This window comes from Sorex fumeus, unplaced genomic scaffold (genome assembly GCF_029834395.1).
Source record: "Sorex fumeus unplaced genomic scaffold, SorFum_2.1 ptg000092l, whole genome shotgun sequence".
NCBI lineage: Eukaryota > Metazoa > Chordata > Mammalia > Eulipotyphla > Soricidae > Sorex > Sorex fumeus.
In genome coordinates, this window is record NW_026606149.1 from 5,894,614 (window position 1) to 5,915,931 (window position 21,318).

The 21,318-nt window shown below is 50.0% G+C and overlaps 1 protein-coding gene across 1 annotated transcript in view; it reads right to left on the reverse strand.

Annotated features, from left to right (window-relative positions):
* The window catches only part of RTTN (rotatin), a 107,455-nt gene that overhangs the window by 20,970 nt on the left and 65,167 nt on the right, over positions 1 to 21,318 (reverse strand). Inside the window, exons 33-37 of the mRNA XM_056131521.1 lie at positions 17,898 to 18,090; positions 15,708 to 15,799; positions 10,730 to 10,808; positions 2,113 to 2,305; positions 1,330 to 1,420 (exon numbers count right to left, since the gene is read on the reverse strand). Coding sequence (XP_055987496.1) covers positions 1,330 to 1,420; positions 2,113 to 2,305; positions 10,730 to 10,808; positions 15,708 to 15,799; positions 17,898 to 18,090 — 648 coding nt within the window. The remainder of the gene's footprint in view (positions 1 to 1,329; positions 1,421 to 2,112; positions 2,306 to 10,729; positions 10,809 to 15,707; positions 15,800 to 17,897; positions 18,091 to 21,318) is intronic.

Sequence of the window (21,318 nt, forward strand, 5' to 3'; positions counted from 1 at the left end):
GCACTGCGGGGGCGAGCCCTCAACACAGGCTGGGCGTTGCCCATGCCCCCAGAGGGCCAAGAGGACGAGCACTGTGAAGAAGGGTGGGGTCGTCGAGGCCTCAGAGAGCCAAACCGGAAGGAGAAACCGCCCAGCCCTGAAGTAGCCCAAAGGCGTGGGAACGGGAGAAACTGAGGCACGGCCCGGAGAGGGCGCGTCCCTGGGGAGGCGGGGGGGGGGGGGGGCGCAGCTCTGGAAGCACCTAAGTGTCGGGAGGCGCAGGGCCTCCCCAACGCCGCCCGCTTTGCCGTCCCCCGCCCTCCCCCCCTCCCCGTGTCCTCCCCTCCCCCCCTCCATCCCCACAGACACACTCAGCAAAGTGGCTGTTCACAAAACAAATGATAAAACTCATTAGAGAACCGTCGCGCCGTGTCCTCCGGGGCCTCCTGTCCCTGGGCTTCCCTGACACTGTGTGTCCTGTTTGTGTGTCTGTGCCCCTAGACACGCATGTCCTGTCTGTCTGTGCCCTGGGAGACGTGCGTCCTGTCTGTCCTGTCAGGGACACACATTTCCCATCTGTCTGTGCCTCGGAACACATGTGTGCCGTCTGGGACGCGTGTGTCCGGTCCGTCCTGTCTGTCTGTGCCCCGGGAGACGTGCTTCCTCTCTGCCTCTCACGCTAGCCCAGACCCTCCGACTGTCCCCGCTGGAGGGGGCGTCCTAAGACAGGACCCTGCGCCCCGCCCCCCCCAGCCCTTTCTGCCCGCAGGCGCAGCCCCTCCCCCGTGTGCGCTGGCCCCGTCCAGCTCGCGCTCTGGCCAGCTGGGCCGTGTGTGTCCCCCCATCGCCACCTGGCTGCTGCACAGGAGGGAGCGCCAGGGCACCAGGCTGGGCAGAAGCAGCCATAGGGTCTGCCTGGCGCCGACGCTCTCCCGTGAGCAGCAGCCCCGTGGGCCCCGAGGGGCAGTGGGGGCTCCCCTCCGGGGTGAGGACTCTGGTCGTCGCCACTCCGGGCCTTCGTCATGTCCCTCCCGCCGTGGGGTCACTAACAACTCTCCCCGGGGCACAGGCCGGCACCCCAGCCGCGACTGACCGTGACTCGCCCATTCCACGAGAACCGCCGCAGAGCGGGTGCAATGAAGGCGTCGGGCAGCCAGTTTCAAAGGACCTCACGACGCCCGGAGACCCAACAGGGCCCACCGCTCCCCGACAGACCCGTGGACAGGGCACTGCTCAGAAAAGCCCACAAGCAGCCTGCGAGCGAGCACTGGGCGAGGAGCTGCCCGTGAGCGAGCACTGAGTGCGGGGCAGCGGGGAGCAGGGGCAGGGTGGCGCCACACACACACTCACCTGGGCCCGGCAGTGCTCCCGGGAGGACGAGGCGGGCGGCGAGGCCCGGAGCTCCTGCAGGCGGGCGTGCAGGGGGGCGGCCTCTGCAGTGCTGCGGGCGGGAGAGGAAGGAACCTTCACCTGACGCGCCGGGGCAGGGGAGGGAGGCACCCTCGGGGGATCTGCCAGACGCGGGATGCCAAGGGGGGCGCAAACGACCCAGGCGCCAGGGCAAGCCTGACACGGCAAGACGGAACAGGAAACACCAGCGCGGGGGGACCAGAGCAATGGCACAGCGGGGAGGGCGTTTGCCTTGCATGCGGGCCGACCCAGGTTCGATCCCCAGCATCCCAAAGGGTCCCTGGGGCACCACCAGGAGTGATTCCTGAGTGCCGAGCCAGGAAGAACCCCTGAGCATCGCCGGGCGGGACCCAAAAAAGTGCTGGGCTCCCATTTAGTCTTGCCCAAAACACACTCCAATTAAAAAGTAAAAGTCACAACTATGCAGAAACAAAAATAAGAAAACTGGCCCCGAGCAGGAAAGACCCCTGCTCTTACAGCCGTGCTCGCGCCAGGCTTCCCGCCTGCTGCCTCCCCCCCCCCCCCCGCCTGCTCCTCTCGGACCACCCCCCCTCACAGTGCTCCATGGCAGTCAGACGCTCTCTCGCCCCACCAAAAAGGAATAGCACCAGCCACCCTCCGGCCTCCGGGCACCCGGCACGCAGTGTGCCCGTCCCCCTGCCCTGCCCCTGGGCACACAGTGTGTCCGGTCCCCTGCCCCGCCCCGGGGCAGCGCCCCCTCACCTGCACAGCAGCTCGACGAGCCGGGCTTGGCGCAGGGCACTGGCGGTGTGACTGGGCATGACGGCCACCAGGCTGTCCAGGAGGCTGCACACGGCCGACAGCAGCGGGGGCGTCACCAGCACGCGGGGTCTGGGCGCAGGGACCGAGAGCGATGAGTCCCGGGGAAGCCAGGGCGACGCCGTGCCGGGCTGGCCTGTCGGGGAGCAGCAGACAGACACGTTCGGTAGGTCCCCGCCCTGCCCGGCCCGGCCCTGGCTCCCAGCAAGGTCCCCAGGGAGCAGAGCGACGGGTCGTGGTGCTGCCTGGCACCACCTCCACGGCTCTGCGTGTGTGTGAGCGTGTGTGTGTGTGTGTGAGCCTGTTGTGTGTGAGCACGTGTGAGCGTGTGTGTCTGTGTGTGGTAGCATCCATTGTCTCTCTGAGACTGTGTGGGTGTGTGGTGGGGGGTAATATCATGGTGTATATGCAGGGGTGTGTGGTGGGGGTTGACGTCCATGTGTCCGTGTAGACAAAGACTGTGTAAAGTGTGTATCCGCCTCCGGTACACGCACAAGGGACAGGCCAGTCCAGATGTGGTTGTGTCCCGGCACCCATATGCTGAGGGCACTGATGTGGCACCATCTTCCACCCAGACTCCAGGGCCAGGGTATTAGCGACTCTAGATCCTTGCCGTAATTCGATTCCTGAGGAAAGCACTGAGGGCCATGTACTGCATCCCTCCCTGGGACCCGGGCCACGCCCTGCAAGGAACTAACTGGGTGTTCACAGAGGCCTGCTGAGAGCCTCAACTTGGCGTCTGCACGGTCAGCCTGGGGGTCAGTAAGCTTTGCTCCCGTGTGGGTTAGGGAAAGACCTTTTAGTTTTTCAGAGATCTGGGGCTTCGCCGCTGAAGACACAGAACTGCGACCTTTCCTGAAAGACTCTGCAGAGGACAGTTAGCGGGAAAGCTGACTGTCTGAAAACGCTTCCCCTCATGGGCCTAATTCCTTCTTTTTCTTAAACAAACATTATGCTTTGAACAAATACAGAATGAAAAGACAAGAGTGCAGAGACCCTTGGAGCCAGATAGTGCAGCGAGCGGGGCGTTTGCCTTGCGTGAGGCTGGCCCGGGTCTGATCCCCGGCACCCAATATGGTCTCCCAAACCCACCAGGAGTGAGCAGAGCCAGGAGACCACTGGGTACAGGCCAACTAACAACAAAAACAACAAAGACGCCCCAAACCCCTAAATACTAACATCTTACTCCATTTTATCCACCTGCCTACCAACCTCCTTACGAACCGTATATTGCCCCTTTAAATCTGATTTTCCCAAACAATGGGGATTTGGCATGTTAGAATCAACAGCACAATGACCAAAACGACAGTGACGCCGAAACGTTCTCTCGTTCACGAGCCTTCTCCGGTCCTCTCTGCATCCTCTACTGTCCTTCGTTACAGAGGAAACAAGTCCTTTCTCCTGTTCGGATCCCACTTTGCAGCGAGCTGCCCTCCCTGTGTGTCCGCAGGTACCCAACGGGAGATTCCTTCCTCTCCGGCCCTGGAATCTCAGGCTGGACACTAAAGGCAGAATCTTGAATTTGTAGACCCTCGCGATTGGGTCACCAGCCCTTCACGCCGGAGGAAACACGATTTCTTTAAGCCTCACCGCTGCCTAGTAGGTTTTCTCTTAGCAAGCTCTAATACTCTTCTTTGTGACTAATTCCTAAAGGGATCACTTGAGACGAGATAAATCGTGATATCAGTCACTTGTTTTTGGGTGATTTGTTCTTTGGGAGGGCAAGAAGGGAGACACCTGGCAGTGCTCAGGGCTTACTCCTGGCGCAGCACTCAAGGATTAACCCCGGTGGTGCCCGGGGGACCTTGTGGGGTGCTGGGGATCACGCGTGGGTGGGCTCCGTGCAAGAAAAACGTCCGGCCGACGGTACCGTCCACTCCAGCCCCTCCACTGCAGCTCTTCTCTCGCCCGAGTCTGAGTTTCAGAAACCATGATTTGCCATTAGGTATACGCACTTAACTGGTGTGTTGCTGCCTATGCGACAATTGTGCACATGTCCTACGTGTATGGACAGTTGACCAGGCACACGCACTACATGTATGGACAGTCGGCCGCGTACATGTTGGAGCCACATGACACATCAGAAACCAGCAGTTCTCACGGAAAGCTCCACGCCTAACCCCAGGGTACGCGACAAGCCCTCCCGCTCCCGGAGCCGTAGCTCCCTTCACTGAAAGTGAGAAAACTTTCTCTGCGCCACAGTCCACGTATGCATTTAGAACACACACATGAAGTAGTTTCAGAATTGCTCTCAGGTGCTGGAAAACGCACCTCCTCCTGAGGGCTCACCGTCGTTGACGGTTCTCTCAGGTCCCTAGTCCGGGCAGTTCCGAATACGATACCCCTCTGCCAGCAATGCTGCGCTGAATCTCTACACGCAGAAGCACAGGAAGTGCCTAGAAGTGGGACAGCGGATCAAGTGTAAACACAGAGTCCGTTCAACGTGGGCACGTGTCCTCCCCAACGGGCAACTGTTCCAATTTGCTTTTCTCGAGCAGTGGATGAAAGTCACCCTTTCCCACAACCTTGCCAAGAGAATGTACTGCTAACATTTTAATTATCAGCGAGCGATAGATAAGAAAGAGTATCTTGGCATAAGATAAATTTGTATTTATCCAAAGCTAGAGGCTCCTTTTGCATTATTTTTTGGAAAGTGGCCATCTGTTCATAACTTTTACTCACTTTTCCATGAGAAGTTTGAGTTTCTTTACCTCAAATATTAGGAATGATTTTAAGTCAGGGATACTGGCGCTGTATCAATGACTTAATTACAAGTAATTATATCAACTGTGCTTTTACAAGTAATTATATCAGCTGTGCTTTGACTTGACTTATGCTATATTTTCTGCCATACAACGGTTATTTTTTATTAAATGCAATCAAATTTATCAGTCTTTTCTTCTGAAATATTTGTAAGTTTTTTCAAGTTGAAAAAAACACCCTCTCAATTCTTTCCTTTATAGAGAAAGGCATGAAGGTAGAAACTTCTTTCCTATGCTCAGTCTACGGAGAAATCCAGGCATGTATTCCTTGAGCACTTATGTGACGGCAACGTTTTCTCCCGGGCCCTGATGATCCTGCCGCTTCCGGGAGACGACGTGCTTCTCCATCCAGACCCACAGGGAAAGCCGTTTCCTGCAGGCTGCTCACAGGAGAGACTAATCCAGGGACAGGACGCCTCTTCCCCCGTGGATGATCTAGTTTCCTCCTGGTGTGCTCGTGGGCCGCTATCATGATGGATGATTGAGCTCTGCCTTCTTAGAATGGTGTCAAGCCCGGTAAAGCTACTTCCTTTGGAATATCTTCCAATTTCTGCTTGTTTCTCCAGAGGAATGGAAATTTGCTTACCACAATGAAAAGCTTGCTGGTAATTTTATAGGAGTCACCTTAAATTTATAGGTTAACTTAGAGGTGATACTTTTGATGGTTATTCTATCTAAACACAAGGAACGTGTATCCATCTGTTCATGCCTATTTTTGTGATTTTTTTCAAGAATATTTCAGTTTTTTTCATGAGTTCTACATATAACTAAGATCATTCCTAATATTTTTTTTCTTTGTTGTGATTGCTGAGACCACTCTCCACACGCATGAAGGTACCGGCAGAGGAACACAGGCATGTGGGTCCCGGGGCTGAGATCTCCACGCCTGCTCAGATCGGGACTGAGCATCCTCCACCCAGATCCTCCATCTTCCAGTAGGCGGGGGTCACACCCACCAACTGACCCCAAGGCGGTATAATCCCATCAACGGCCAAGACCCAGAGACTATAAAACCCAGCTCCCGGAAGCAGAACATCTTATTATCTCGTTCTTACTTTGAACAACCTGGCAGGCTACTGAATGTAGCCTGCCCACACGGCAGAGTCTGGCAAACTCCCCGTGGCGAACCCAATATGCCAAATACCAGTAACAATGACGGGTCTCATTCTCCTGACCCTGAAAGAGCCTTGAATATGGCACTTTTTAAAATCTCGGGGGTAGGACGAAGATGACGTTACTTGGGCCTGCTCGAGGCAATTGATGAACAACAGGATGATCGTGATCATTGTAATTGCTAGTAGTGATTCCCTTTTCTCCTTTATATGTAGGAATACTATTTACTCAGCCACTGATTAAGCTAACTGAAGCAGGCATGAACTCATTACTTTTTTACTTTTTAAATTTAATTTTCATGAAGTTGTTTACAATAATTATTTGCATTCAACATTTTAACACCAAACCCACCACCATTATTCTGAATTTTCCTACCACCACCCAAGCCAGCCCCATAGGCAGATGTTTGATAATTTATTTTGTATTGCTTATTATGAACAGTATGAGATGTTGTATGGCCATGAAAATGGCCACGCACTCCTAGAAATTCTAAATTATTTTGAAATATTTGGGGTCATTAGAGGTAATTTTTCTCATGTGCCTATAGGAAGACTGATTTTTGTATGCTAACTAGTCGTGCAACCTTACTGAATTCTTTTATAGCTTAAATTAAGGTCTGCCCATCATTTTTGTTTGATTCTTATTTTGGGCCATACACGTCCTGGTTCTGTGCTCGGGGATCGCTCCTGGGGCAAAACCCAGGTCAGCCACAAGCAAGGCAAGCGACTTATCTATTGTATTATCTTTCCTGTTTTATTTCTTAAAAGGTTCCAAAGTGTGCTAATTAAAATAAGTGAAAAGACAGAATTATTTCTGCTCTTATTCTTACACTTCTCTTTGAAGTCTCTTGTCTAATGCCTATACTACAAGGCGGAGTAACAGTGAATGTGGCAGAGACTCTAATTCTACCTTAGTGAAAACGATCCTAACTTTATGATGGAGTATATACTCTATCTTGCCAAGGTAATATCCATCAATTCCCACTTTGTTTTTTCAAAAATTTTTTCTTTTTTTTTTTTTAGTGATCTATTCTTCAATCCATTTCAATCGCATCTCCTAGATCTGAAGCAGAAGGTTCAATTTTGTCCTTTTCTATGGGACAATTTTTCATTACTTCAGGTCTCTTTGATGCTATTCCTCCACAGTACCACCAACCTTTTTAAATTGCCTAGGCCAAATTCTAATAATTTTGTGACCTTGAATATCTTCTCATTTATAGAATAAAGGAAACCAACAGCCAGAGTAGGTGTGAGGTTTTAAGAAGATAATATGCAGAAACTGTCTGCTCAGGGCTCACTGCCTTGGAACCTCAGAAACGCTCTCCATTTTCTTTGGGTTGGTTTGTTTGGGGGCCACACCCAGCAGTGCTCAGGGCTTACAACAGGCTCTGCACACAGGGATCACTCCTGGCAGTGTTCAAAGGACCAAAAGGGATGCCACTTGCATGCAAGGGAAGTGTCCTTCCTGCTACACTACCAATCCGGTCCCTGAAATTGCTCTTAATTTTCTTTTGAGGCCTAACATGACAGGAAGAAAACATTCTGCAAAATTTGAAACTCAAGATATCGAAGCAATAGCTTTCCTATGGCGATGAAGATAAGAAAGATTTGACAAATCAAATAGAACTTGTGAAATATATTCACAAAACTGGTATTCTATATCTTGGCACTTCTGGGCCAAGCCTATAAAAGCAAAGGATACTCATAAGAGGGGAGGAGTCAGTATTTAAAAGTTAAAGCTATCAATAAAGTCAAGATATTTTTTTATTTTGCAGTGCTGGGGTTCCAACCTGGGACCGCAAATACTCAAGGTACGTGCCCTACTATTAAGCAACATTGCTGGCCTAACAAAACTTTTGTATCTTAACTACTGGGCCCGCTCGAGCAAATCGATGAACAACGGGAAGGCTGTGACCATGACCGACCGTGATGTTAACTAGAAAGAACTACCCCAATTATTTTTGTTTTGAGATTTTGATATTTGGGCCATACCTGGCTGTGCTTAGCTAAGGCTAACTCCTTGCTCTGCGCTCAGGGATAAATCCGGGCAGTGCTTAGAGATCACCCCTGGCAGTGCTCAGGAGACCAAATGTGGTGCTGAGGATGTCACCATGGTTGGGTGTGCAAGGCAAGTGCCTTCGCCCCTGCGACATCTCTCTGGCCCCTGCTAGTTACATTTTAGTGCTCAAATCTTAAGGTTCATTGGCAATACACATTTAATTAATTCTTTGCAGCACCATTCAAGGACTTTGTGACAGGCACAACAGTAATAAAAAGAGTTAAAGATTGCTGTTCTTGGTCAAAAGAGACCTACTGAAGTAATGACAATCAGGAAAGCACGGTATGAATGTGCTCTACAATCAGGATTCTTCAAAATAACCCTAAGTCAATTCACGCAAGTAAACAACAAAATTATACAACTCTAAGTCCACACAAAAGCCCCTGTAGGTTGTTCACGGAAATACTGATGTTAGGCCGGAGGTACAGGACAGTGGAGAGGAGCAAGCCAGGGTTCTCTGAGCCCCCTGTACACAGAGTCAGGAGTAAGCCCTGAGCACAGAGCCAGGAGTGACCCCAGAGCACAGGGCCAGGAGGAAGCCCCGGGCACAGCTGGGTATAGCCCCCAACACAAAACAAAAAAAAGAAACATTCGTCATAGCCTAAAAGTGAAAAACTTCAAGTGTCGATTAGAAAATGGATTGGTCAATGAAATGTGGCGCATCTGTACTGTGGAATATAATTCGGCTGCAAAACTACATGAAAAGAGGGAAACTTTTCAAAATGACGTACAGACACGCTAGAGTACAGATGAGCCCAGAATATGTGCCAAGTGAAAGAAGTCACTCACAAAAGACTACAATGCTCAAATGCCATTAGAAGCAATGTTCGAAAAGGCAGATCCGTAGGGCGGCAAAATTGTTCAGTGGCTGCCTCGGGCGGGAGAGAGGCAGTGGGAAGCGGTGATGGAGATGCAAGTGAGCACGGGCTTCCTCGGGTGAGAAGTGCTCAAAAACTGACTGGGGGGGCGGGCTAGCCACTCAACTCTAGAGATGTATAAAAACAATTAACTATGCTTGAAATTAGGTGGCCTGGGTGACACGGGGATCACTGCAATAAAGCCATTTAAAGAAGAGGAACAAAAAAATGACAACTCCTGTTCTTTGTCTCTGACATTTGCTTTTTTGACTCCTTTTGTTTTTAAAAGAATCCTCAGGGCACCGTCTAGAAAGCCTTTTGTATAGTGCTCACATAATTACCAAAAACCAGAGCTGGCCACCACTGAATCAGTTAAATGACAAATAGGATAATGAGGATTCAGAAGTTTTGGCAAGTATTTGCTAGTATTACTGAATTAGCAAGAATTAGCAAGTATTTCTGAAGCTTTACAAGTCATTTCCTCTGTAAACACTTCAGTATTTGAAATTACCTTCTTTTTAGGTGTTTTTAGGTCCTTTCGGGTTAACAATGTAATGATACTGAATAAAGACTTACATGCTCCAAGCTAAGCTGTAGTCTCCAAAACAGGAAAAGTTTAAAGCATAATTAAGCTGAAAGCAATCCCGAAGAAAAAGGGTCAAGTCACCATAAGTGACTCTCAGGCATTGATACTCTGTCTGCATCTCCTCTGAAAGTACTTATAACCGGCCTCTCTTCACTTTCCAGTGCACTACTGTAACCAATCTCTCCTCCCAGGAGAAGAAAAGAATGAAATAAACTGAGTCAGTCACTGGTTTCCCAGTAGGGATCTCAACGGCCCCTGGCTCCCCCAGTAACAGAGCCAGCGGCGATGCTCTGGGCCACCTTCCCATTTATTAGCCAAGGTTGTTTGTGAGTTGCTGATCTATTTACTCTAATCTACCATGTTATGCAGTGCCTCCTTGAGTTCTTCTTTCACCGCATCTCTCTGATCGGGTTACTTTTCTTCTTGAGAGGAGCAAGCGCTCCTAAAACAATACCTTGAAAAAGTTTTAGTAATGGCGGGTGAGACACAATCATTACCATAATGAAATACAAGTGTAAAATTTAATGTAATAGACTTTAGATGCCAGAGTTGACACCGTGCACGCATGCACATGAGAATGGGCATTTTATTATGGTGCTCAATGGTTTTGATTTTCTTATTTACATGGGTCACAATCATAGAGGAATTCCTAGTTGGCTCCTAGGGATTTATTTTCTGACCATTCTATCTGCCCGTTCTTAAAGTTTTGCTGGAATAAGCAACATCCAGTGGATTTGCTATGTGCCAAGGGGGAAGGTTGCGTCTGGGAGGGAATCGGGGACACAGGTGGAGGGAAGGTTGTGCTGGTGGTGTGGCCACAGTAAGTGCTTGAAACAACCGTGTAATGAGCAACTTTGTAAATCACGGTGTCTTTAATAAAAACAATAGCACTGTGGCACTGTCCTCCCGTTGTTCATCGATTCGCTCGAGCGGGAACCAGTAATGTCTCCATCGTGAGACTTGTTACTGCTTTGGGCTATCTCAAATATGCCACAGGGAGATTGCCAGGCTCTGCCATGCGGGCAGGATACTCTTGGTAGCTTGCCAGGCTCTCCGAGAGGGGCGGAGGAATCGAACCCGAGTCGGCCAGGTTGGCTGCGTGCAAGGCAAACGCCCTACCCGCTGTGCTATCACTCCAGCCCAATAAAAATAATATTAATTTAAAAAAAAAATCAAACTGATACCTTGAGTCCCAAACTGGTGCTGTGAGGCCTCGGGCAGGAGCAGCGGCTGGAACTCGGCACTTCCGGAGGGAGGCGTCACCTAGGAAGCAGCGAGGACAGTTACTTCCCTCAGGAGTGTGACAACCGAGAGTGACGCAAACTGTCTCCTGCCGGGAAGGCTGCGAGCAGACTGAGAGTGGCAGCAGCCACCATGGGCTCCAACCACACTTTCTGCTCCTTCCTCTCCTGGTACATATTATGGAAATCAGCAGAAAGGCACGGATTCAATAGGAAGCCCGATTTACCCGAGCAGGAGTGCAAAAAAGATCTTTCTCTCCCCATTTTCTTTTTTTTGGCTTTTTGGGTCACACCTGGAGATGCATAGGGGTTACTCCTGGCTCTGCACTCAGGAATTACCCCTGGCGGTGCTCAGGGGACCCTATGGGATTCTGGGAATCGAACCCGGGTTGGCCGCGTGCAAGGCAAACGTGCTACCTGCTGTGCTATTGCTCCAGCCCCAGAATGCAACCGTTTTTAAAACTTTCAACGGAACGGTCTGTACAGGCAAACATTATTCACCTCCAGGTGGGTGGCTGCACGATTGCATGGCCTCCTGATACACACCGACGTATCAGGAAACCGTGTCTGCTGGGTTCCTTCTGTGAAGAAACGCCTTTTCTGGCCGTCAGTGCATTCTTGTAAGAGCGTGGACTGCCCGTGCCGGATAAGCTCCGTGCTAGCTCATGCAGACAGCAGGCGCAGTCTTCAGGATTCAGGAACCAACGTTCCCTCACAGTGCGATTCTCCCCGGCTCTTAGCCTCACCCTCACGGGGCCCCTGGACCTGATCTAACAGACTGAAGCACAACCCAGAGGTTCTGGGAGAATACACTTGGGGAGGAAACGACCAGGAAGCAGTCTAGTGTCCAATTCCCCTTTCTTTTTTCTTTTTTGGCTTTTTGGGTCACGCCTGGCGATGCTCAGGGGTAACTCCTGGCTCATGCCCTCAGGAATCACTCCTGGCAGTGCTCGGGGGACCATATGGGGTGCCAGGTTGGCGGTGTGCAAGGCAAACGCCCTCCCCGCTGTGTTATGGCTCCAGCCCCCGAATTCCCCTTTCCACTGAAATTCTCCATCCCTTCTCATCACGGCAGGTCTCACTTTCCTAAAGAACAATGACAAGGCGTGATAAAAAGCCACAGCTCCAGGACATGGGCTTAAGTCACTGAGGAATCTCCCAGACAGAGTTCAGTCTGTGGAGAGCACTTGGAGATGAGCAAACATTAAACGCCTCCCTTTACACGTGACTAGAGACAGGTAACAGGGACAGCCTGGCGTGAACAGGCTGAGAGTGAGTGAGTGACAGCTACTGTCACCGACAGGGATGCACTGGGGCTGGCCACGCGGGGCTGACCAGCACCTGGGAATGCCACACATGCCCACACCGGCCAGAAGAAAGCCAAGACGGGAGGGAATCCCTTCACTCTCCTGGGCCCCTTCCACATCCCTTCAACTCTGCAGCCGTCACGCAACAAAACCCGGGACGCTCAGGACAGGGCAGGGCCACTGCGAAGGGCCTCCATGGCTCACTGGAAGGCGAGCGGTGACTAGGGACCAAGGCCACGCGTCAGCGACGGCTGTGGCTTCTGCAGGACAACCAGAGGGAGGACACGCAGGTGTCAAGCATCCGGCTACTGGGTGGAGTGGGACTGCAGGGGCACGTGCTCGCCCGACATGCAGTCGACCCTGTCTACAGCCCTATCGGTCCTCAGCCCCCCACGTGGTCCCGAGTGAGGGCAGAGCTGGGCAGAGGCCCTGGACACTCCTGGGTGTGACCCCAAAGCAAAAACAAATGAAAGAAAGCGTGGCCATAGCAAGTGCCAGACTAATAGTAGTGTAACTTAGGCCATGTGGCTAAAATATATGGCTTCTGTATATAGTAAAATATATATAGGGCTGGAGCAATAGCACAGCGGTAGGGCGTTTGCCTTGCACGCAGCCAACATGGCCGACCCGAGTTCGATTCCTCCGCCCCTCTCGGAGAGCCTGGCAAGCTACCGAGAGTATCTCGCCCGCACAGCAAAGCCTGGCAAGCTACCCGTGACGTATTCGATATGCCAAACACAGTAACGAGTCTCACAATTTGTTGTGAGATGTTGCTGGTGCCCGCTCGAGCAAATTGATGAACAATGGGAGGACAGTACTATATATATGTGTGTGTGTGTGTGTGTAAATATATATGTGTGTGTGTGTGTGTATGTGTGTGTGTGTGTGTGTGTGTGTGTTTAAAGACAAAACTACATGACAGTAAATGCTCTCCCGTGCTCAGATTGCCTGTTTGAAAGTAACCGTTAATCAGTCCTTGTCACATCACTGATACTCATTGGTATGTAACCGTGACTCTTTGTTTTGAAATCTCTAACAGTCAGTGTCAGAATCCAGCGGTCTGGGGTCCCCTTCCTGGAGTCTCAGCCAACCACATCAGAGGGTCGGTCGATGCCAGGATGGGGAAGACGCAGAGCTGCGAGGGTCCCCCAGGCCAGCCCAGAGGACCTGGGGCCTCCAGAGCCATCCCACGGGCTGTTGGGGGGCCCAGGGTCATACTACAGTTGTTTGGGGCCCCAGGGCCATACCTCAGACTCATTCGGGGGGCCCCAGGACAACACTCACGAGGGCCGCGAGGACCCAGTGTCAGCTCATGTGTCTGAGCCCCTGGACTGTCTCCCTAGTCTAGAAAAGCCCCTAAAATATAAAAGCCAAGAACCACCCCTGCTTCACTGGAACACCGGCAATTCTGAGAAGCCCAAGTGCCCAGGGACACCCCGGGATGCCCAGTTCCTCATGCAGGGGCAGCGGAAACTGTGTCCTCGAGCACTGATGGGGGGCAACGCCCTGGAGGCAACAGGGTCACTGCTCTTTTGTGATACACAGGGATATAGCGTGGCCTTGCCGGCAGCCAGAGCACCCAGGCCCAGGACTCATCAGACAGCACCAGGCGGGTCCCTGAGGGGCACCAAGGCACAGCACGGACACCAGCCTGACACAGTCCGCGTGCGACACCCCCGCCAGAGAGCAGGGCTCTCAGGGAGACAGAGGGAAACGCACAGGCGCCAGTGGAAGATGGCATTCTTCTCCAGTCTAAGACAGTCACCACGCGGTGGGTGAGGAAAGTCACTAAAACCAAAACTACTTGGATTTGGAATTGCCTCTCCCCGCCCCCCCCCAATATCCCCACTGACCACAAACGAAGGGTGAACTGTGTAAATTCTGATTAATCATGCTAGTTTGTAAGCTACAAGATATAAATCTTATATGACTTTATGTAAGAATTATTTGTTTTAAAAAATAACACATTGGATTTATGTTGCTAAAAGTCTATGCCCCATGAAACATTGAGATTTTGTCATAATAATGATATAATAAATACCTTCAAATTTTTTCATGGGAAATCTAGTACCATAATCTATAAGATACATGCTAGTATAAAAATGAAAAGTTTTGATCTCCTTGTTTTTTACACTTACCTTTATATAGAAACACAACTTGCTGTCTACAGATAACTAAGATAACTCAAAGATAATTAGAGCTGATTTATTAAACAGAGCCAACTACTAATCAAGTACTAGCTAAACCAAAGATGTGAAGAATGTACAAGATTCGACTAAAGACCTTCCCACAAGCAGAAAAGTCTAAAAAGAAATCACTTTCAGGTCCTTCTGTGAGCTAAATAACCAATTAATAAGACTCTATTTGTGTTTAACCAAACTGTAATTTCTCTTTTTGAAACGAGGATACATTCTACTCTAGCTTGGAAAGGAAAGCATGACATCTAGTGGAACCAGGGTAGGTAATTAGGCTACTTTTCTGAACAAAGATTTTTCAATTTAGCAAAAACAGAAACTCTTCCAAGCATAAGAAGGGCTTTGAAAAGTACAGCAAAACACACCCATCACTGAGAAACTGCAGAAGGGAAACCTTATTAGTGCTGGCATAATTACTTAAGTCTCAGATCATCTTTTGCTCCTGGAAACAGGTGTCTTCCGAAAAGATCCTAAAATGCAACCACTGTTTTCAAGAACACTTTAAAACTGAAGGTAATGTGTTCCAGTTAAGAGTAAGTCACTTTTGGGGCTGAAGCGATCGCACAGTAGGTAGGGCGTTTGCCTTGCACATGGCCAACCTGGGTTCAATTCTTCCGCCCCTCTCGGAGAGCCCGGCAAGCTACTGAGAGTATCCCGCCCACACAGCAGAGCCTGGCAAGCTCCCTGTGGAGTATTCAATATGCCAGACACAGTAACAGGTCTCACAATGGAGATGCTACCGGTGCCCACTCTTACAATGGAGACGTTACTGGTGCCCGCTCAAGCAAATCCAGCAAATCGATTAACAACAGGACAGTGCTACATCGCTGTTATTTAGAACCACTTAAATGAGTCCGGCCAAAGTAACTGCACGGAGGGAAGGAAGGAGACGTATCTGACAGAAGCATCTGGAATTGTGCTGGGAAGTATCAGTGCCCCTCGGGAAAGATCGAACGGCTTGGGCGCTCGGAAGCGCACTGTCCTGAGGCTGGATTGGGGCAGCAGCTAGGGCGCAACTGTGGTTCAGTACGACCACGGCCAGGAGTCATTCCTGGGCCCAGAGCTGGGAGTCAGCCCTGAGCACCGCCAGGTGTGGCCCCAAATATAAAACAGTGGCCTTGCTCTTCAGCAGGACATCATGGCAATGAAACACTATTGGTTATGTGGGATCTGAGCCTTCTAGTAGTAAGCGCGACATCAATTCAAAAGAGACACCAAGGATCCCTCTTCGAGGACACGGGAGCAGCGGAGGCGCAAGGCCGACCCCGAGTGAACAGCCAGTGGACGGCCACGCAAGGGGGCACAGCACAACGCACAGCCGCATCTTCCATGCCTGCTCCCATCTCGCCACTCTGTAAATTCAGATCATTTTCCCAGAGATTCAAAATAAAGCATCCAGTGACATGTTCTTAGAGATACCATTGTTTCCGAGGTCGAGAGAGAGGCCGGATCTTGATCGTGAGCGGATATCCCAGCTGGAGCCCACCAGAACTTGAACGAGTCGTCCAAACCTGGAACAGCAGGAAAACCGTGAGCGAGAACTGTGCCCTGCATCCCGGAATCCGCGGGAGAGAATGCTGGTTCTGACGATTCTTAATCATATACACACTTACACATAAAGCTGACACCACAAAAAAACTTAACGACTATTTGCTGGCTTATTTAGCTTAATCCAACACCAAGAGCTTCCAACTTGAACAGGCCTAAGACTCACTGAGAGTTTGTTAAAGAAGCTTCCGGAGCCCTTATCCAAGAGATCGACCCCCAAACTCACGTAGGAGGGGGACATGAACTTCCTGTAAGCTCAGAATGGCAGACGCGGTAATTGTGTCAGAGTAACGCTAATCCAGAAAAGGACGATTTCCTCTGGATTCTTTGAAAAAGTGAGTCCAGCACTGTCTAGCACTGCCCTCCCATTGTTCATCGATTCGCTCGAGCGGGCACCAGTAATGTCTCTATTGTGAGACTTGTTACGGTTCCTGGCGTATCGAATACGCCACGGGGAGCTGGCCAGGCTCTGCTGTGTGGGTGGGATACTCTCAGTAGCTTGCCGGGCTCTCCGAGAGGGATGGAGGAATCGAACCCAGATAGGCCAATGTGCAAGGTAAATGCCCTACCCGCTGTGCTATCGCTCCAGCCCCAACAAGTGATTAATAAATTAGAAATTCACCTGTAAGCATTTAGAGGCAAACAAACTTTGTCCGTGTCAGTAATTACTTTTAAATGGCTCAGAAATACGTATCTGGAGCCGGAGCAATTGCACAGTAGGGAGGGCATTTGCCTGCACGTGGCCAACCCAGGCTCGATCCCTAAAAACAGAGTCAGGAGTAATCACTGAGCACTGGCAGGTGCGGTCCAAACCCTCCCCCCCCAAAAAAAAATAAAATCTCTAAACAAGTACACAGATTTCATTCTTTCATGCACATATATGTACATGGCATGAAAGGAAGTATAAGGTAAAGGTAAAGGTAAAGGCCCTCCCGTTGATCGTCGATTTGCTCGAGCGGGCCCAGTAACGTCTCCATTGGAGACTTTGTTGTTACTGTGTCTGGCATATCGAATACTCTCGGTAGCTTGCCGGGCTCTCCAAGAGGGGCGGAGGAATCGAACTCGGGTCGGCCATGTTGGCCGCTTGTAAGGCGAACGCCCTACCCACTGTGCTATCGCTCCAGCCCCCAAAAGCTGTAACATCGAAGCACTCTGAACAATGCACCTTTTCTATATGTATGAAAAGTCAAGATTTTTAAAAATTCCTTTAAAATTAAAGTCCGGGGGCTGGAGCAATAGCACAGCGGGGAGGGCGTTTGCCTTGCACGCGGCCAACCCGGGTTCGATTCCCAGCATCCCATATGGTCCCCCGAGCACCGCCAGGAGTAACTCCTGAGTGCAGAGCCAGGAGTAACCCCTGTGCATCGCCGGGTGTGACCCAAAAAGCAAAAAAAAAAAAAAAAAAAATTACAGTCCAATTTTGTTATTAAATTACTATTTATTACGAGGCCCAATTATCATTTAACTGCTCTAAGCTGATACACTTGGGAAACCCACGAGAACCTATCAACAGAGAGAGAGAAAAAGGCTCCATTCAGCACGATGCTTCGAGAAAGGCAGCCAGGCAGCAAACACACAGAACCTGAAGCGCACAGGCAAAACGAATCAGGAAATGTAGGGAAAGGGCTTGATTTTCATGGCCTAAGAAAAACCTTCCCCAAAGTACGCTATTAATAAGGAGGGGGAAAAAACATGACTTTCTGAAGGGCATTAAAACAAAACTTATGAAAGATTAATATGATGTCAAAACGGTTTCCATAAAGAATTTATAAGATAGCAAAAAGGCTTAAGCGATGTTTAGAGAAAGCAAAGAATACAAACGTACATAATATATGAACACAATCAAGTAAAATAAACAAAAGCTCTATAGAGACGGAAGACTCGGGGAGAGGAAAATAACCGACATCTCCAAACCAGCCTCGGGCACAGGGAGACAAAAGCTTCTCCCACAAACCCTTTCTGGCCTTTGAAGTGTTTCAGAGCACAAAGAGGCGTTCAACAGTTGGAAACGATGATTTCCTAACAGGTGATTTCCTAACAGGGACAGGTGAGCGCACTGACCGTCGGAATCACCGTGGCCTTCTGCAGTGTCATCCGGAGCCGCGGGAACCGAATCACACGTGGAGGGTGCCAGGAAGCGGTGCTTCACCATCTGATGCAGGTGCTCATAGAAACGGCAGTGGCTCAGGAGCGCCTGGAGGGCAGGTGTGCCCACGAGAGACAGGCCCGAATCCTCGTCATGGACACAAGGGCCCTGAGAGAGGAGAGAGACGTTGAGCCCGGCTCCCGACGGTGCCCTCAGTCACACATGGGCGCCTCGGCCGACTCCAAAGCCCTCCCCGAAGGCAGCGGGGCTCCCCCAGGCGCTGCCACACGTGCAGCTTCCAACACCAAAAACACATCCACCCCCCCAAGTGGTACTGTCTGACCCACAGTCCTTAACACCAGAATCCACAGGTCCAGAAGCGCTGCCCCAGGTGAGCTCTGCAGCGGGCACGCGCGAGTGTGTGTGTGAACGCGCCCACACTCTCCACAGAAGACGGGGGAGGGCGCGTGGGCCGTGACACGCTCCCATCTCTGGGCAAGCCTCTCTGCTCAATTCTTCACGGTGCCTCGCACTACTTTTCGTGGCAGAAGTCAAGCATCTGGGTTGGCCGAAGCGTCGTAAATAATTCTACCTTTCGTTTATATAGACTTCTAATTTTGGGAAATAGTGATCAAGATTTCAAAAGCGTAAGACAAAGCAAAGTAGAAGAGAGAAATGAAAAACCATGCAGTGTCAACAGGAAACGTCTGTTCCAAACATCCCCAACACGCATGAGTCAGTAGATGTATGTGTGTGTGTGTGTGTGTGTGTGTGTGTGTGTGTGTGTGTTTCCCTCACCACTCTCCACTACCAACAACAAAAACAAAAACCAGAAGCTGAATCTTACTAGGCAGAAAGAGAAAGTTACTCACACAGAAAGGGATAATCAACAAAAATAATGTGGTGTCCACGGGTCCCCCCCCCCTTTTTGAAAACACCATCATCTTTAATCAGCTTTAATCCCACCTCCGTGTGAAGGCCTTTGATGGGCGATGCTGTAACTGTGTGTTCCAATGAGCCTGCCCGGCACTGTGCCCTTCCACTTCGTGAGAGATCAGTCCTCACACTTAATAAGAAATGCCCCTGTCCAGTGAACCGCCGGCCTGGGATGGCCACCACCGTCACTCGAAATTCAGAGGTCCAGGAGACGCACGTTCAAAGAGAGCACGGTCTATGCAAGGACCGTGGCCCTCAGCCCCTTATCTCGGCAAGAAGGAACGACCCCAAGTCACAGGCATGGCCGAAAATTCTTCGCCAAGTCCAGCACTGGAGACTCACAGTCGCTGTTGAACAGCACAATTAAAGATAGTTCAAGAAAGGATTAACAAAGATTAAAGGATAAAACGTTCAGCCAAGTTTCTTTACTCACTTACGCCAACTTGTAAAAAAGCAAATCATTAACATAAAACTCTCAAGCCAAGGGGTAAAAACACTATTTTTTGAATACGGCTTAGCAATGTCCAGAAGCCTACCAAAATATCTGACTACAAATTATGTCTGATTATTTTGTTCACTATTGAAGAATCGTCTCTATATAAGTGCTTCCTGGAGGAGGTTACAGCCACAGTCCAATACTCACAAAGACTTAACAAAAGTAGTTGAAGGCACACAGACTGCATCAATCTAGAAAACGGGCTTTGTAAGAGTTCTTACAGCTGCTGATTCTTTATTTTGAAAAGGCCTTTTGAGGGTTCTTACCATGTGCTAGGAAAAAAAGGTGCTACAAATCACCTTTGATTTAACTGTGATTTCAGGGTGAGAAACAATATGCGTAAATATGAAGTACAACTGAAGGAAATATTCTCATTTACCTGGACTGTCTCTCTAACTTAACCAGCTTTACTTACCCCTAATTACTGCATTTTTAAAAAATCATCAAGATTTACGAAACAGGAGAAATAAAGACAACAATAGGAGTCAGACGACATATTTCATTGTTGTCGAGAATATGTATCACTTGTCATCCTGTTGATCTTCAATTTTGCCCGAGCAGGCGCCGGTAACATCTCCATTTGTCCCTGTCGTGTGCTAGTGTAGCCCAACGGCCATCTGCTCGCTCCTGGAACACGAAGAGCCTCAAACCGTTTGTTCAGGGTTTTGATGAAGAAGTCTGACCATCTCGTAGGCGGGCGGCCATGCGATCTTTTGACGTCCCACGGAATCCAGTGGGTAACAGCTCTAGTCCAGCGGTCGTCTCTAAATCGTGTTACGTGTCCAGCCCATCTGATTTTTGATACCTTGGCAAACGAGACAGAGTCCTTGATTCTTGATCTTCGATGGAGATCGGAACTCCAGATTCTATCTCTCATTTGAGTGAAGCGTGATACTCCAAGCATAGCTCTTTCGATTCCTCTTTGGGAGACCCAAATAGCGTTCTCGTCCTGTTTTCGTAGGGCCCAGGTCTCTGAGGCGTATGTTAATGCACTGTAGCATTGTCCTCCCGTTGTTCATCGATTTGCTCGAGCAGGCACCAGTAACGTCTCCATTGGAGACTTTGTTGTTACTGTGTCTGGCATATCGAATACGTCACGGGGAGCTTGCCAGGCTCTGCCGTGCGGGCGAGATACTCTCAGTAGCTTGCCGGGCTCTCCCGAGAGGGGCGGAGGAATCGAACCTGGGCCGACCAGGTCGGCTGCGTGCAAGGCAAACGCCGTAACCACTGTGCTATCGCTCCAAAATTATGTAATAGGCAAAAAACGTACCATCTGACAATAGAAAAAAATCCTTGAAGGTGAATAATTGAAGATTTCCTACGTGTTCCGAGACGGGGCCGGTGAGCTGTGAGGCAGAGCAGGACCCGAGGGCCAGGCAACCCCCATGTCACTGGGAGGACAATCACATCCCCTAACGGAAATGTCTAATACCTCTCAGGTGTGTCTTTCGACCCTTAAAATTGTCTTTCCTTCCTTTTCCCCACTTACTCTTTATTTATTTTTGGTTCTGGAGTCACATCCCGCTGTGCTCAGGGCTGACCCTGGGCTCTCACTCAGGGGGCCCTGTGGGATGCGGGGATCGAACCTATGTCGGCCACGTGCAAGGCAAGCGCCCTCCCTGCTGTCCTCTCTCGCCAGCTCCTCTTGTTACTCATTTGTACTGATTTCCCACTGGTATCAGATACTACGAAGCTGCAGACTCACCACCCCAACGCCGATGCCCCCAAGAGCAGCCACGGAGAGTCCCTCATTTCTTCCTCCACTGCTCCTAGGAACCACGATTTTCTCCAAGTCGAGCAATTAGTTTTGCGAAAAGATAATATAAAATTCAATCTGCCAAGTAGTTCTTTAGAACCTAATTTTTTTTCTCTGCCTATAAATCACGGAGAAAATTATTCAGCCTACTGAAGAAGTTAAACTGAGTCTGATGTGACAAAGGAATTAATATCCCAGAAAATAAAGA